General features: G+C 37.3%; 1 protein-coding gene across 1 annotated transcript in view; it reads left to right on the forward strand.

Moving 5' to 3' along the window:
• Positions 1-16798, forward strand: part of ABCD3 (ATP binding cassette subfamily D member 3) — a 48788-nt gene that overhangs the window by 16381 nt on the left and 15609 nt on the right. The window contains exons 6-19 of the mRNA XM_088153087.1: positions 3120-3217; positions 3360-3483; positions 4123-4179; positions 5059-5201; positions 5953-6022; positions 9233-9302; positions 11816-11913; positions 12004-12095; positions 12416-12504; positions 12598-12670; positions 14704-14767; positions 16044-16121; positions 16209-16274; positions 16358-16447. Of these exons, the coding sequence (XP_088009213.1) occupies positions 3120-3217; positions 3360-3483; positions 4123-4179; positions 5059-5201; positions 5953-6022; positions 9233-9302; positions 11816-11913; positions 12004-12095; positions 12416-12504; positions 12598-12670; positions 14704-14767; positions 16044-16121; positions 16209-16274; positions 16358-16447 (1212 nt within the window). The remainder of the gene's footprint in view (positions 1-3119; positions 3218-3359; positions 3484-4122; positions 4180-5058; positions 5202-5952; positions 6023-9232; positions 9303-11815; positions 11914-12003; positions 12096-12415; positions 12505-12597; positions 12671-14703; positions 14768-16043; positions 16122-16208; positions 16275-16357; positions 16448-16798) is intronic.

Raw genomic sequence — 16798 nt, forward strand, 5'->3', positions numbered from 1 at the left:
TTCCCTGGTGAAGGAATATGACATGACAAAAGTGATTCCCCAATCCAAGCTTCTTCTTCTTTTTATACTAATTTTATTAAAAATTACAATTGCAATGATAAAAAAACTAATACAAACTAAAAAAAGAAAAGAATAAAAAGAAAAAATAGAAGGAGCAGAAAAGAAAAAGAAAATAGAAAAAATAGAAAAGAAAGAGAAAGGAAATATATAAAGAAATAACTTCTCCCTTCATCATCACAAGTATACTCAATTTTAGTAACTTATCACCTTCTCTTAAAATACAACAAATGATCTTTTCTCCCCATACCCCATCTCTTATCTATAAACAAATCTTTAAAACCTCATCATCTCAGTCCTTATCAGCAAAAGTCCATTAAGGGATACTGACATATCTATTTTAACCTTGATCAAATAAACCAACTTTATATTCCTTTCTTTTACTTTTAACAATCTTGATCTTTAGTCCCTTTAAATAATGTCCTAGAACTTGATTTCTTTTTATTTTGTCTTTGTCTTTTCTCACAAAATTCTTCAAAGCTTAACAGGTATCTTTTGTAAATCCAGTATAGGAAAATTATCCATGTCACTCTCTTGATTTGTTATTTGTATATCCCTTTTAATTGTTAAGACATCAGCCAGTTTCTTTTGTATGTCCATTGTAGCATCCATATCATTCTTGTAGCCTGTCAGTTTTAAATCCACTTTCAGATCAGTCTCAGTCTTGTCCAGTAAAACTTGTTCCTGTTCCATAACATATTTTAAACACAGTCTATCTATAGAAGCAGACACTCTTAAAATTAACTTCTGGGTCCATTGTTTGAAAATATTCTTCAATATGTCCAGTGTCAAAATATTTTGCTTCATTCAGTATTAGAAAGTGAAATTTAAGTGTTTTTTAATTGTAATCGTTAGCTCCTTCTAGTTCCCTCTAGTGTCCAACCTTCAAAGTCCCATCCTATTATGTTTTTTCTAAAAGAATTCAAAACAAAAGCATTAAGTCCTTAAACTTGTATTTAAAACTTCTTTCGCTAAGGATTGAAGGGAACTCACCCAGGGTTTTCAGACTTGTTGATCCAAAGGTTCCTAATAGCTGAAAAGCAGTTAACATGCAATTTCTGAAAATGATTAGAAAAGGAAGTATGCAAACTCAGTGCCAACTGGGTTTGAGCAAACAAGCCAGTTTGGTCTAGTGGTTAAGGCACCAGGCTAGAAATCAGGAGGCTGTGAGTTCTAGTCCCACCTTAGGCATGAAAGCCAGCTGGGTGACTTCGGGCCAGTCATTCTCTCTCAACCCAACTCACCTCAGAGGGTGGTTGTTGTGGGGAAAGTAGGAGGAGGAAGGAGTATTAGGTATGTTCGCCATCTTGAATTATTTATAAAATAATAAAGGGATGAAAAAAATCTTTTAAAAAAAGATGGCTATACCTTCATCTCCCAGAGAGCTCTAAACTGGCCAGAGACTGCTGTCTTGCAGTCTCTTGCGAGGAACAACTGTCTAGAGCACTTGAGGGTGATCTCAAGTCCCCTCCTTTCCAGAGAGGAGTTACAAAGAGCCAGTCTACTTGCCAGCTCTTCATTCCACTGTGGTTGTTGTTTCGGTTTTTGTGGAGCCATCTTCAGTTTGCCATTTTGTCCCCGGAAATCCCTGTGCTCCTCCTGTATATGCAAAATTTTATCCAAATCTTTATGTAAGACATTTCCCAAAATAATTTTATGGCCTACAATAATTCTATGCATTAGCACTGGGGCAAGCATTCTGAGGTCACAGGGCCTTAAATGGACCCAACCTCTCCCCCTAGTTTTTCAAAGCAGTTCCCATTACAATTGCTGAAAATCAGAGAGAAGTTTTTCCCTCATTTAAAAAACTAGTTATTTATTCTATTGGTATATTGCCAAATCAAAAAGACTCACAACGGTCTATAGCAGTGTTTCTCAACCCCAGCAGCTTTAGGATGTGTGGACTTCAACTCCCAGAATTCCTCAACCAGCATGCTGGCCAGGGAATTCTGGGGGTTGGTCCACACATCTTAAAGTTGCTGAGATTGAGAACACTGGTCTATAGCAATCCAGTAAAATACACAGCCAAATAAAATCATCCACAGTAAACATCATTACAATAAAAGTTGTAAACATTATAAAATAATAATAATAACAACAATAAAATAAAATAAAATAAAAAATAGCACAACCAGACACAACTGAAATATAAGACAAAAATGGAACACAGCAGTTATATGGAATTGAAATAGTTTAAGCAGTCGCTGAACATTTTGGGGAAGAGTTCTATCTTAAGCAGCACCCAGAATGTTAAGAGGGATGGTATCAGTCTTAATTCCAAGGGAAGACTGTTCCATAAGGCCAGAGAAATAGGACCTCTTGACCTATATTCCCCTTAACTCATAAAAGTGGGGTATATGCAGAAGCTTCTTCCAGGGAGAACATACCAAATGGGCCAGTTCAGGTAGGCGAAAGCCATCCTGTAGATACCTGAGTAATAAGCTATATAGGACTTTATAGCTTTGTTTGTGTAGGAAAACCAGCAGAATAAGCCCTAACATCGAAGTGGGGGAAAAAAATGAAAATCTTTCCAAACCAAAGAAAGAATTAGAAGGTCCTGATCCGTACATACGTGTGAGACAGCCCCATCCATCACTGTTGGTTTCTGTTTCCTTTGTGGTAGCAATATATGGTTCCCTACAAATAAAAGATTGCTAATCTCTGCTATACCATAACCTAACTCACCAACATGTTGTAACTGGTACAGTCCCCAGTATATTGTGATACTGCACTGTGAGAAACCTGTCACCATCTGGTAAAACAGTTCACAGAGCAGCAAGCACTGTTACACTTCAGGCTTCCTCTTGGTTCTTTGTATCTAAGCATGTGTTCCTTCATGAAGTTCTAAAAAACTGATTAATAGCACAATCCTATGCAAGCTTACATTGTGTTCAGTTTATTGGGGCTTATTCCCAAATAAACATTTATAGGATTGCAGATGAACTTTTTGTGGGTTATAGTCTTAAACTGGATTTTAGTTTGCCATCTGTTGTGATCTAAGGTGGTGGTGGGTTTTAAGAAGATTAGATTATGTGCTCTTATTAATACGTTCTTGTTTGTAGATTTCCCTAGTGAATAACTTCTTGAAATATGGGCTAAATGAGCTTAAATTATGTTTCCGTGTGCGACTTACCAAGTATCTTTATGAGCAGTATCTACAGTAAGTGGTTTTTTTTTTAGTTTTTAACATGAAATTCAATTAAAATTAAATAAATTGTAATCCTTTAAAGTTCATATACATTTTAATGTCATTAATAATTCAGTAAAAGTGCTGTGTTAATTACGGATTCCTGATATTTTAGGAGTTACACGTACTACAAAATGGGCAATCTAGACAACAGAATCGGTAATCCTGATCAGCTACTTACACAAGACGTCGAAAAATTTTGTAACAGCGTAGTAGACCTATATTCAAACCTCAGCAAGGTACGGGTGAAGAAAAAGTGATTGTGTTGTCATCTGCATGGCTAAATATTGCTTAAATATTAGCAGTTTTAATATAATGAATGCCATGAAATAAAAGTTATAGCAATTCTGCAATTAAATTCAGGAGATGAATTGAGTTAGGCACATCTACCTAATTGTAGGCAGCTATTATAAACGTGTTTGGTGTTTCCCAGTGGCATGCACCTGAAGTTATTTTAATTAAAGTGTTGCTTCATTTGACATGCAATATCAAATTTGTAATTTGTATCTTTTCTTGGTCAAGCTACATTCAGAGCTTGATTTTTTTTAATATATTTGTTTCATTCTCAGCATGAAACTGCTGGAAAACTGCTGAAAACTGGAAGACTGCTGAATTAGATATAAGATTTGTTCTTGCTTTTAAATAACTGTTGAACAGTAGAGAAAACAAAAATTCACGAGACACTGTGATTTATACTGTAGAGATTTTTTAAATGCTGGTCTTTACTTTTTAAATTGAATCAGAATGTTTGTATAACCCTTGAAAGACTACATTATAATGAGACATTTATTTAAAGAACCTGACATTTTTTTTAAAAAAGTATGCTTTTAAATGCTTTCTCCCATGGCTAATATTTACAATTAAATCTTATTTTGCAGCCATTTTTGGACATCGTTCTATATATCTTCAAACTAACAAGTGCAATAGGAGCACAGGTGAAATTGTATTTTTATTTATGCGCTTTGAATATGAGTTACATACTCTCCAGTAGGAGAAATGAATTATTTGAAGATTTTTTATAGATGTAATACTGAGAAATATTTGGAACTAAAAACTACAAGAAATTTAGAAATTTTCAACCATTTCATTACAATCTGTCAAAATAAATGTGTGCTACAAACTCTATAAACAGATGATAAATATAATGTGAGATATTCTTTTAACAATGTCTTGATGGTGTGGTATGCAGAAAGATAAGAGCATTTTGGACTTTTTTAGAATTTCACATAGATTAAGATTCTTGTAGAGAGCCAGTTTGGTGTAGTGGTTAAGGCACCAGGCCAGAAACCGGGAGACAGTGAGTTCTAGTCCCGCCTTAGGCACGAAGCCAGCTGGGTGACCTCGGGCCAGTCACTCTCTCTTAGCCCTAGGAAGGAGGCAGTGGCAAACCACTTCTGAAATCTTGCCAAGAAAACTGCAGGGACTTGCCCAGGCAATCTCCAGGAACTCATGATGACTCAGAGGCATATAATCTTTCAGAAGAGATTTGCATCATAGATGAACCCTTGATTTATACAATGCCATACACGTATTTACTCAGAAGCAAATTTTATTAAGTGTTATTTGGAAGTTGCATTTTTTTTAAAAAATCATTAAATGTTATTTAATATCAGAATTGTCAGGTCTTATTTTAAGGTTGATTACCTTTTTCTGTAGTTAGAATTAACTTCTATCCTGTATTCAGATGATACTTTTCCCTGTAGCCAGCCCCTGCATGGGTGTTTTGCTAGCTGCACCCTTTTTGAAAAAGAAAATAGATTGTTAATAGATTTGTTCTGGAAGTTGTATCTTATTTTCTTCTTCGATATTTTCAGGGCCCTGTTTCTATGATGGCCTACCTGATTTTTTCAGGCTTTTTCCTTACACGCTTAAGAAGACCTATTGGTAAAATGACTATTACAGAACAAAAATATGAAGGAGAGTATAGATATGTCAATTCACGGCTCATTACAAACAGGTATGAGATGGTTTCAGGACGAACTGTTGTTCATTGGGCCAAATATTGCAAGAGAAATCAGGTCCTTTATGTCATTTATTTTAAAAACCTTTGAAAAGGTTTCGTGTTAAACCTCTATATCGGTGGGCAAAGAATGAAAAAAACAATCTTAGTCTGAAAACTGGATGAATAGGATATGTATGTACATTTGATTTGTCTTAATTTGTTTTAATTTAATGTAATTTGTTTTAGGAAGTACATCCCCAAATAGTTGGATGCTGTGTACCCATTTTTATTAAAAAATAAATAAAAAGGAGGTTGTTAATAGCTTAATGTGAGCTGCGGTCAGAAAACACTGAAAATCAGGACTAGTTGTTGGTAATTCTATTAATTACCAACTAAAATTAACTAAAATTTTAAAAATGTACACATTGTGAGTTACCTTGTTTGAACATTTAAACAAAAACCTTTTGCTAATTTTGATGTGGCAGCAAACTCGTCTTTGGTAGTTGCAAAATCACGTTTTAGTCATTTCAAGGTCTGGCCCAGACATGTGGGAGAACGAGAGTCATGCCATGCTGGAACAGCCTGTGTGACTCTGTGCTGCAGGGCAGGATTAAACATGCATAGTAAGCAAGGAAAAAGATTGAGGGAGTATTTAAAATTGTGACTGCCAACCTGCTGTCTGAAATGGTAGGTACTCATTCTCCTGCTGTGTAGCTTGATCATACTTGTGAATATATGTTGATTAGACTTTTTTTTCCCCCTATAGCGAGGAAATTGCTTTTTATCATGGGAATCAAAGGGAAAAACAGACAATTCACAAAACTTTCCACAAACTGGTAAGTTAAATCAAACCATTCTGTAATGTAAATAATCTATAACATTTGGAGCAATGTTCCTAGAGATTTATGAAAGGCTTTCTGTGCTGGAGGGATATCTGAACGAGATGACCACTCAATGAAAATAAAAGCAATCAGCGAAAGAAACTATATCTTTCCTGCAAGCAATGCCTAAGGACTATATGGAATATACTGTCAAATGATGTAGTTAAAAAGGAGGGGACATATAGTGCTTTGAACTTTCCTATAATCTGGCCCTTTGAATGTTTTAGTGATAGTGAGGATTTTTTCTCCCTAGATTCGACTATATCCACCCTCCAAAAATCTTGTCAGGGCATTTTCTTCCTCTTACTGTCTCCTTCCCCCCTCAGCCTTTACATCTTCCATTTTTCCTTAACTTTAAAGGCTTAAAACTGCCTTTAGACCCAGGTCTTCACTTCAGACCCAGTGACTTTGTCGATTCTGGGTGCAGAATTTTTTTTAAAAATGTATTTGACTTTTACAAGTGCCATCTATTGTCCTGTCTTTTTTTTCCAACATTAATTTATTTTTTAGTTTCCCATTTTGCATTATAAATATAATTTCACTCTTTCTTTCAGTAGCTGTGCTTTAGTTGTGAGTAGGTTGAAGCCCTAATTGACATGTAAAAGCAAATATTAACTATTAATGCTTGATAAATTTAATGTAGAAACTTTAAAAGGCAAAAGCCTATTTTGCATAGTAGACTTTTGCCTCTGAAAATTCATACCACAATTCACATCTAACTTCTAACGTGCTACAAGTTTCCTTGATTGATATGACATTCCAAGAGATAGAATTTACCCATCTTTACCCATTTGCATATTTTATTCTTGGGAGTCATCAACATAACACATCCACACATTGGATGAAGTTTCTATTATTATTTTATTTAAAACATACATGCATGCATATGTATTTCAAAATTGCTCTGCATTTTCTATGCCACTTTTAATCTTAACTGTTCCTTGATCTCTTTGACTACATTCTTTGCAGCTGTTTTTTCTCTCTCTACATACAATATATTTTTTTCTGGTCCTCATTTAATACAGCTGTTGTTCTCTTATAACGATTTTTTTTTCTTATCCACAGCATTTTTCACCAATATTCCACTAAGCATTCTTTCTCATACTTTTTGTTAGGACATCTTCCTATGGTACTTTGTAGCATAAATCTTTTCACTCTTTTCCAAGCAATTTTTACATTCTTTTTCCACTTTCTATTCATCTAGCTGGGAGATTAATGTATCTTCTAAAACCTTTTCATGTGGGATTTATGCTTTATCTTCCTGCACTATTCTCTCTTTTGCTTCTTCTATACTTTTTTCCCCAAGTCCCACTTGACTTACCAAGAAATGGTCTACTTGACATTCAGAACTTCTCATTCTTTCCTAATTCTGTCAATCTTTCATCATAAAAATCATAAACCATCAGTCATGCTTTTAGATCTATATTCATTCTTTTTTAATGTGTAGGTATGAATAGATTTTAAACCACTCCTTTGAAACAGACTGTTTTTAAATAGATGCTCACCAAATGGTAACTATTCTCATTCATTTTTCAGTCTCCAAATGGCTGAATCCTTTTTTCCTCTGATCTCATTTCAACTCATCCATTTTTGTTGCCTAACAGAATAATTTCCCACTATTACATTCTTTCAGAATCTTGTACAGTTTTGTCCAAAATTAATAATCGTTTCTGTTTTCACTCTGTATTTAATGTTTAATGACACCAGTTCATACTTCTACATACATTTTAGCCCTTTTATTCATAATTAAACATACACTTTCAATTCCCTTCATGTATTCATGTATTATCAACTATTCTACAAAGCCAGTCCACTTTCATTCAGATCTATTACATCCTTCTCCTTTCTCTTAGTTTTACAGGCATATAACATATCTGGTTTTTGTTCTTTAACCTCTTTGATTGATTGATTGATTGATTGATTGATTGATTGAATATATGCCATCAAGTTGGTGTCAACTCTTAGTGACCAAACAGATAGATTTTCTCCATGATGATCTGTCCTTCACCTGATCTTTCAGGTCTTCTAACTCTGCACCCATGGCCATTGCGACTGAGTCTATCCACCTCGCTGTTGGTCTTCTTCTCTTTCCTTCCACCTTTCCCAGAATTAGAGCCTTCTCCAGAGAGCTAGGTTTTTGCATAATGTGCCTGAAGGAATGAACAGATTTGAGCCTGGTCAGTGGAGCCTTGAGTGAGAACTTTGAGTTTGTTTGATGATCCATTTGTTTGTTTTCTTGGCTGCTTTATGCTCTACCCCTGTTATATTCCAGATTGTAGTTTTCCATATGTCATGGTGGCCACTTGTTAGGCTGATAAATAATGATTTGCAGTCCATCATCGCTTTGGTCACTCTAAGCTTTCACTTAATGCTTTTTCATAAGTTAGAGAAGGTGTAGATTAGATCAGCTACTTTAGATGTATCCATGCCACATGCTTTATTAACTATGAGGACAGTACTGGTCAATTTTGGCACACTTGGTATGGCGCAAAATCAACCAAAGCCCCATTTTACTCAAGCATGCTCATGCTATTCTATGCAAGCTAGGATCTTTAATCTAGAGACTATCTTGCAAGCCAACATACTGTTGCCTGCATGATACCACCTGAGAGTCATGTGCAGTGAAATTACACAAAATGAGCCAAATTCATAAGATTTCTGTTCTTGTATGAGATGTCATGAGATTTTTTCCCATTTTATTTTAATTTTTATTTCTGGGCACACTCAGCAATACACAATGATCTACATTGCCGGAAAAAGTTCATAATTCTGTCTCCTACTTACATCCAATATAAAAAGTATATAAATTTCATGCAAGTAGTGAATAAAATGGATGTCTTCCTTGAAATTATAAGAATTTTTAAAATGTAACAATAATCAGCCATATGCTTTCTGAAGATTATGACCTATAAAGGTTTGTACCCTTTTTTTTAATACAAAAAACTGAGGAATGCCAAAAGTGGCTTGCTGCTTAAATTTTCAGCTTTGATAAATACTTACCTCCTGTGTGTTGTAGAATGCTTCAACATTTTTATTTTTTGTTTCCCAATAAAATAAATATACCTTAATAAAGACTGATTGAAATGCAAAGTTATTTTTAATCCATCATTTAAGTACCATATGTAAAATATATTGACATAACTTTCCACTTTTTTATCACACTAGGTAGAACACCTGCACAATTTCATTTTGTTCCGGTTTACAATGGGCTTTATAGATACCATTGTTGCTAAATGTAAGTGTTTAGTCCGTCCGTCCTTCCTTCCTTCCTTTCTCTCCCCCCCTTTCTCTCTCTCTCTCTCTCTCTCTCTCTCTCTCTCTCTCTCTCTCTCTTTATTTATTTATTTAACTGTTATAGAACTTTGTGATAGATTCCACAAAGAAGGCATTTTGCCATATGAAATTCCATGGTCCCAGTGTCTGCTTCCTGACTTAATGACCTAAAAATGACCATAGCATTTTTCACACCTACTCTCCCACCTTTGTTTTCCATAGTTCTCCCTTCTAATTCCTATGCTATTTAAAAGGTTTCCCCAGTCTTGGGCTGAAGAGAGTGGGAAAGTCTTATAACACAAAGTTTTAGTTACGTTTTTTGTTGACCCTAGACCATTGCTTGTGAATTTAATTGAAAGAGCTTAGCATATAGGTAGTCCTCACTTACCAACTGCCTTGTTCAGCAACCATTCAAAGTTACGATGGTGCTGTCCCTCAGTCATGTGATCGCCATTATAGTAATACACATTGTCCTGAGCCTGACCTGCTGTTTTTCTCCCCCCTCTTGCAGAGCAGAGAAATTGGAGAGGAAGGGATTACAAGAGAGTAACCAGGCACACAATCAGGAATACAGGTGAAACTCGAAAAATTAGAATATCGTGCAAATGTTCATTTATGTCAGTAAGGCAACTCAAAAGGTGAAACCAATATATGAGATAGATGCATTACATGCAAAGCAAGATATGTCAAGCCTTACTTTGGTATAATTGTGATGATTATGGCGTACAGCTTATGAAAACCCCAAATTCACAATCTCAGAAAATTAGAATAGTGTGAAAAGGTTCAATATTCTAGGCTCAAAGTGTCCCACTCTAATCAGCTAATGAATCCATAACACCTGCAAAGGGTTCCTGAGCCTTTAAATGGTCTCTAGGCTGGTTCAGCAGGAATCACAAGCATGGGAAAGACTGCTGACCTGACAGTTGTGCAGAAAACCATCATTGACACCCTCCATAAGGAGGGAAAGCCCCAAAAGGTAATTGCAAAAGAAGTTGGATGTTCCCAAAGTGCTGTATCAAAGCACATCAATAGAAGGTTATGTGGAAGGGAAAAGTGTGGTAGAAAAAGGTGCACAAGCAGCAGGGATGACCGCAGCCTGGAGAGGATTGTCAGGAAAAGGCCATTCAAAAGTGTTGGGGACTTTCACAAGGAGTGGACTGAGGCTGGAGTTAGTGCATCAAGAGCCACTACACAGAGACGGATCCTGGACATGGGCTTCAAATGTCGTATTCCTCTTATCAAGCTGCTCCTGAACAACAAACAACGTCAGAAGCGTCTTACCTGGGCTACAGAAAAAAAGAACTGGTCTGTTGCCCAGTGGTCCAAAGTCCTCTTTTCTGATGAGAGCAACTTTTGCATCTCATTTGGGAACCAGAGTCTGGAGGAAGAATGGAGAGGCACACAGTGCACGATGCTTGAAGTCCAGTGTGAAGTTTCCACAGTCTGTGTTGATTTGGGGAGCCATGTCATCTGCTGGTGTTGGTCCACTGTGCTTCATTAAGTCCAGGGTCAACGCAGCCGTCTACCTGAAGATTTTGGAGCACTTCATACTTCCTTCCGCAGACGAGCTTTATGGGGATGCTGACTTCATTTTCCAGCAGGACTTGGCACCTGCCCACACTGCCAAAAGTACCAAAACCTGGTTCAGTGACCATGGGATTACTGTGCTTGATTGGCCAGCAAACTCGCCTGACCTGAACCCCATAGAGAATCTATGGGGCATTGCCAAGAGAAAGATGAGGGACATGAGACCGAACAATGCAGCGGAGCTGAAGGCCGCTATTGAAGCATCCTGGTCTTCCATAACACCTCAGCAGTGCCACAGGCTGATAGCATCCGTGCCACGCCGCATTGCGGCAGTCATTGCTGCAAAAGGTGCCCAAACCAAGTACTGAGTACATATGCATGCTTATACTTTGCAGAGGTCCAATATTGTTCTATTTCCAATCCTTTTGTTATTGATGTCATGTAATATTCTAATTTTCTGAGATTGTGAGTTTGGGGTTTTCATAAGCTGTACGCCATAATCATCACAATTATACCAAAGTAAGGCTTGACATATCTCGCTTTGCATGTAATGCGTTTATCTCATATATTGGTTTCACTTTGAGTTGCCTTACTGACATAAATGAACATTTGCACGATATTCTAATTTTTCGAGTTTCACCTGTACACCGGGCTATTTGCATAGCATGCTCATGGTTGCTAGTGCCACCACGTTGCTTTCGATGTGTATTCCCCATTGTATGCCTTCTTACTCTCTTGCAATCCCTTCCTCTCCAATGAATATAAATACAAACATTAATTCCCTTAATTATCCAGTCCCAATTGTGGTTGCTAAATGAGGACTACCTGTATGAAATTGAAAAGAATAAAACAATGCTTCATGAAATTGCTGTCTGAATGTTGGATCAATCCACATTTAAAGTAATGATTCAAAATTAGAAATACTTTTTTTTTTCCCGAATCTTATAGACCTTGCTACCGTAGTTGGCTACCTGGTTGTTAGCCGTCCGTTTCTAAACTTGTCTCATCCACGTCATCAGAATAGTACCCATGCAGAACTTTTGGAGGTGAGTAATATATTTGCTGTAGTAGTTAAAATAAATGACACACATGTTGCTTGTTCATTTTTGAGCAAACCTATATTTCATTGTTTTAAGGATTACTACCAAAGTGGAAGAATGTTACTGAGAATGTCTCAAGCCCTTGGCAGAATAGTTCTAGCTGGTCGTGAAATGACTCGATTGGCTGGGTAAGATGGACCAATAATGTATAATCCTATCGGCATTCATAAAATAAATTTATTTTATCCTCGTAACCCAAAATCTGTATTAATTTTCAGTTTTGAGATAACTGAGATAAATTTCAGTTTTGAAATATAAAACATGAAGCATTTTAACAAAGCTTGGCACATCATTTACAGAAAATAATACTTTCTAAATAATTATAATGTGCACTTGTGAATTGATTGTTTTGCCTTCCATTTTAAAATGTCAGTTTATTTTTGATGAAAATTCAGTTTTGAAGAAAAATTCTTGAACTCCGTTAGTTTAATAAATTTATAACCTTTAGCTTCACAGCTCGAATCACAGAATTAATGCAAGTTCTGAAGGAACTAAACAGTGGGAAATATCAACGAACCATGCTAGCACAAGAAAAAGGTAACTGTGATGCCCTGATGTTGATTAAGGAATTAATACAAAAACTCATAATACTTTTGCTATTGTTTACTTGTCATTTCTTTTTAATTTAAGAATTAGATCTAAAGCAAGCTACCCCATTGATTCCTGGTACAGGACGGATTGTCATAACAGATAACATTATCAAGTAGGTAAAATCTCTCATTCTTATTAGGACATCTTATTAGCTTTCTTCATTTCTGCATATCCACCCATGCTATCTAAATTTTGTTTTTAATTTTAGCATTTTTTGTAGATTTCTGTACATGCCTCTTGCCCACAAGAATAAACTGTACAAAAAATGACTGTGAGGCCATGTCTACAGTTGCTTCCTGCCCTTCTTTTTCTCTTCCCCCCCACCCCCATTGTGGACTTCTGAATGCAGGAAACCTGATCCTGTGGGCATCTGTATGGATATGCTTCCTCAGATCTTGGAACTTGTGCAATCTGCATGACTTAGCTCATGGGATTTAATGAGTTCAGTTAAAAAGCAAACTGTTACCTTTGAAATGTTTAAATAATGAGTATCACAAGGTACAACTTGTTCAGTTGGCAGAGTTGACTAATGATCTGACTTGTTTTAAGACGGCAGTTTTACATTGATCAACGTCTTACTCCAATTGTGAACAGATATTGCCATCTCTTGGATCTGAGGAACCTTTCAGGGGGAGAATTGTAGTTAGTAAAAATATAAAACAGGCTTTACAAAACAAGGGTCAAAACATTATTGAACTGTTACTGTTCATACAAACTTTCAAAAGGAAATGCTCAACATCAACATATTTCCAACTTTAGTTCTCTTTTATGTACAGATAGTCCTTGAGTTACGATGGCAGTTGGGACTGGAATTTCGGTCACTAAGCGATGTGGTCATAAAGCTCAATGTCACATGACTGCATCACTTAGCGACAGCAATCCTGGCACTCCCTGTTGCTGTCGTTAACTGAATTCCACCATTCGTTAGCTGAGGATACCCTGATCCAAGCCATTCCCAGCTTGGTCCCTCTCAGCCCCAAGCCTTGGTACTTCCAAGGTAGGGGACTGCCTCCCCTTCAACTCCCCCCAACTGCCTATTTCCCCCACACACACACCTCTGCCCTTTTGGCCACCTTGCACCCTGCCTTGCTGGGCAGCAAGGAGCCCCATAATTGCTTGGCTCTGGGGCTGCTTGCCATTCTGCAGCTCAGGGGCTTCTTGGCATGCCATAGCTCTGGGGCTCCAAGAAGACCCTGAGCTGCAGCACAAAGCCGCAGCCACCCCAGGAAGCTGCAGCTGTCCCAGCCAGGCCCAGCAGTGTGGTGTAAAGCCCCAGCCAGCCCAGGCCAGTGCAGCCCCAGCTGCCCTCGCCAGCCTGCATTCCACTGCCTCTGCTAACTTTCACCATCTTTTTGCTCCTGCTGCCTACAAGGTGTGCCCGACCTGGCCCTTTGTGAGGCAGCTGCTAGCCGCATGAGGCCTTCTTCCCCAGGTCTCATGAGGAAATTGCTGTGCGTAATCTCAGGAAGAAAGCCTCATGCAGCCAGCAGCTGCCTCACAAAGGGCCAGGCCAGGTGTGCTTGGTCAGCAGGGGGAGCAAGAAGACGGCGAAGATCAGCTAGGGGCAGTGTAGCACAGGACAGCAGAGGCCACAGAGTGCAAGGGGCCAAAAAGAGCACAGATGGGGGGAGATAAGTGGGTGGAGGGAGTTGATGCACCCCTATGGTCATAAGTGCAGGCAGGCTGCCATGCCCGAATTTTGATCACATGACCACGGGGTGCTGCAATGGCTATAACTTCAGAGACCGGGTGTAAGTACCATTTGTTCAGCCCCACTGTAACTTTGAACGGTCACTGAACAAATGGTCATAACTCAAGGACTACCTGAATCATTTTTGGAAAGAAATAGCACCTACACATATAATAAACAGAGGCAGAGACTATGCTTTTGAAACATGACAGTATCTATATTTTCAGTTTTGTAGATTTTCATATATTTTCCCATCTCTATTTCAAAAACACATTTTGTTTTTTGCACTTGTTAATTGTGCTTATTTTGTGATATGGCTATGTTGCAAGCACCTTGAAAACATTACTCTCTAGTAGTAGTTTACTACTAAATTTAGTAGACAGTTTACTAATTGTCCTCTTTTGTAATGGTAATATCTCTGTATATAAATGGTGGTATGTCTGTTTTCCTTGAAGGTTTGATCATGTTCCGTTGGCAACACCAAATGGCGATATGTTGATTAAAGATCTCAATTTTGAGGTACATTGCAACATTCACAATTTTATCTTGAAATAATTGCCCGGATGAGAATAAAAATCTATTTTGTTCCTCTTCCCATCCCAAAGCAGTGTCTTTGGAAGATTATTCCAGAACAGAGTGATCTATGAGGGTGATGGAGATTGCCTTGAAAGTGAACAATTACCCAAAATTACTAGAGGTATTTTGGCCAGTGAAGTCCACCCAATTTTGAGTAATATCTCCTTCTCAGTATAGGACCCTTCCACAGACAATCAAGAAGGTCTTCTAAATCTTGGGAGAAGTGCCAAGAGGAAGGAAAAGGAAAGATTTCTATATGAGAAACTTTGGAGTGGAACTATCTCAAGTAGTTTGTAAGCAGTTTCCCCAACTTCTGTATGTACAGTGCTAAATGTCTCAGAAACTTCCTTCCCTTCCTGGTAATAATCATGCTGTACAGATGGAAATCAGGAGGAAGGCTACTTGATGAACAGAGAGCTATTCTCCATGGACCTAGTCACTGCTCATACATTAGTATAGGTATTTTAAACAATACATGAATCAGACTGTTGTTTCCAGTAAGTAGTTATAATACACACCCGAATATCCATACCAAACATTTTTTAAATAGTAGCTCCAACACTGTCTTATTAGGGCTTTAGTTCAACTTGTTCTGTCCCATCCAGACCCTTAAAGCTTCCAGACAAAGGAAAAGTAACTTTACAGCATCTCCAGTTCGGTCTTGGGCAGCATAAAACTGGATATCATCAGCACCCCAAATCACTGAATGACTTCTCCCAGTGGCTTCATGTAAATGTTGAAGACTAGGGGAGAGAAGACCAATCTTTGTGGCATTCCACAAGTGAGTGGCCACAAGGATGGCCTTTAAGGTAGAACAGATCAGAAAACACGCTCTGCAGGAAGACCAGAACTATGCTTTATTGAGGCAGGCTATAATAACAGAATCTTGCATTTCCGTTTCAGATGTCTAGTTCAGAGTTTTTAAAACTTGTAAATTTAACTCAACATTTTAGTAGTAAAAAAGCAGGAATACCCAATTCTGAACTGAAATTTGCATGTAAAATTTTAACTTCCTTTAACAAAATCTGTTTATTTTAAAAACACTTCTGTTTGAATATTTTTGAGTGCTCACGTTTAAAAGAATATCTAGAAAATATTTGCCAAACTGAATATGATTCCCAAGTTAAGGAAGCTAACCTCATGCATTATGAATGAAAGTCGTACATCTTCTAATGTTTTCAAGAACTTTAAATATATTTTGTCTTGATTTACATTTCAGGTGCGATCTGGTGCAAATGTTCTGATTTGCGGGCCAAATGGATGTGGAAAGAGTTCTCTCTTCCGTGTCCTTGGTGAAGTATGTAAAGGTCAAACTAAGGTTGATTTTAAAGACAAAAAATGATGTTACATTTCTATTGTAATAAATTGTGTGTTTTTATTGCAGCTGTGGCCTCTGTTTGGTGGCTGTCTAACTAAACCTGAGAGAGGAAAGTTGTTTTATGTTCCCCAGGTAAACAAACCACTAGGACAATTGACATTTTTTCTCTCAGAAGAATGTCCACATTTTCTAATCCCTTATAATTTGAATTTCAGAGACCGTATATGACACTTGGAACATTGAGAGACCAAGTAATCTATCCAGACACTATAGAAGATCAAAAAAGGAAAGGAATTTCTGACCAGGTGAACTGCATTTTTCTTCCTACGTTATATTTTTCACATTATATTTATAATTATATTTATTGTAGATATATAGTAAAAATGAAAAGACAGAAATCACTGTAATTTAAAAAGCATGTAATAATTTGAAATGCCATTGATGTCACACTATTTAAACAAGCTTTGTTTATATATTTATATTTAAAAAATGCCCCTTTCACCCCTATGGATGGTATGTGTCTTCCTCAATCTAGGGTCCTCTACCAGAGGCCTGGGAGTTTGAGGGTTCTGCCGCAGTATCTTAGCTGTTCCTAGCACTGCACTCTTCTGGACAGGGAGCTCTGATGTTGTTCCTGGGCCCTGTTGGAGCCACTC

Source organism: Python bivittatus, unplaced genomic scaffold (assembly GCF_059951505.1).
Source record: "Python bivittatus isolate LINGU-HERP-01145 unplaced genomic scaffold, Pbiv_v1 ctg000700_np1212, whole genome shotgun sequence".
Lineage (NCBI taxonomy): Eukaryota > Metazoa > Chordata > Lepidosauria > Squamata > Pythonidae > Python > Python bivittatus.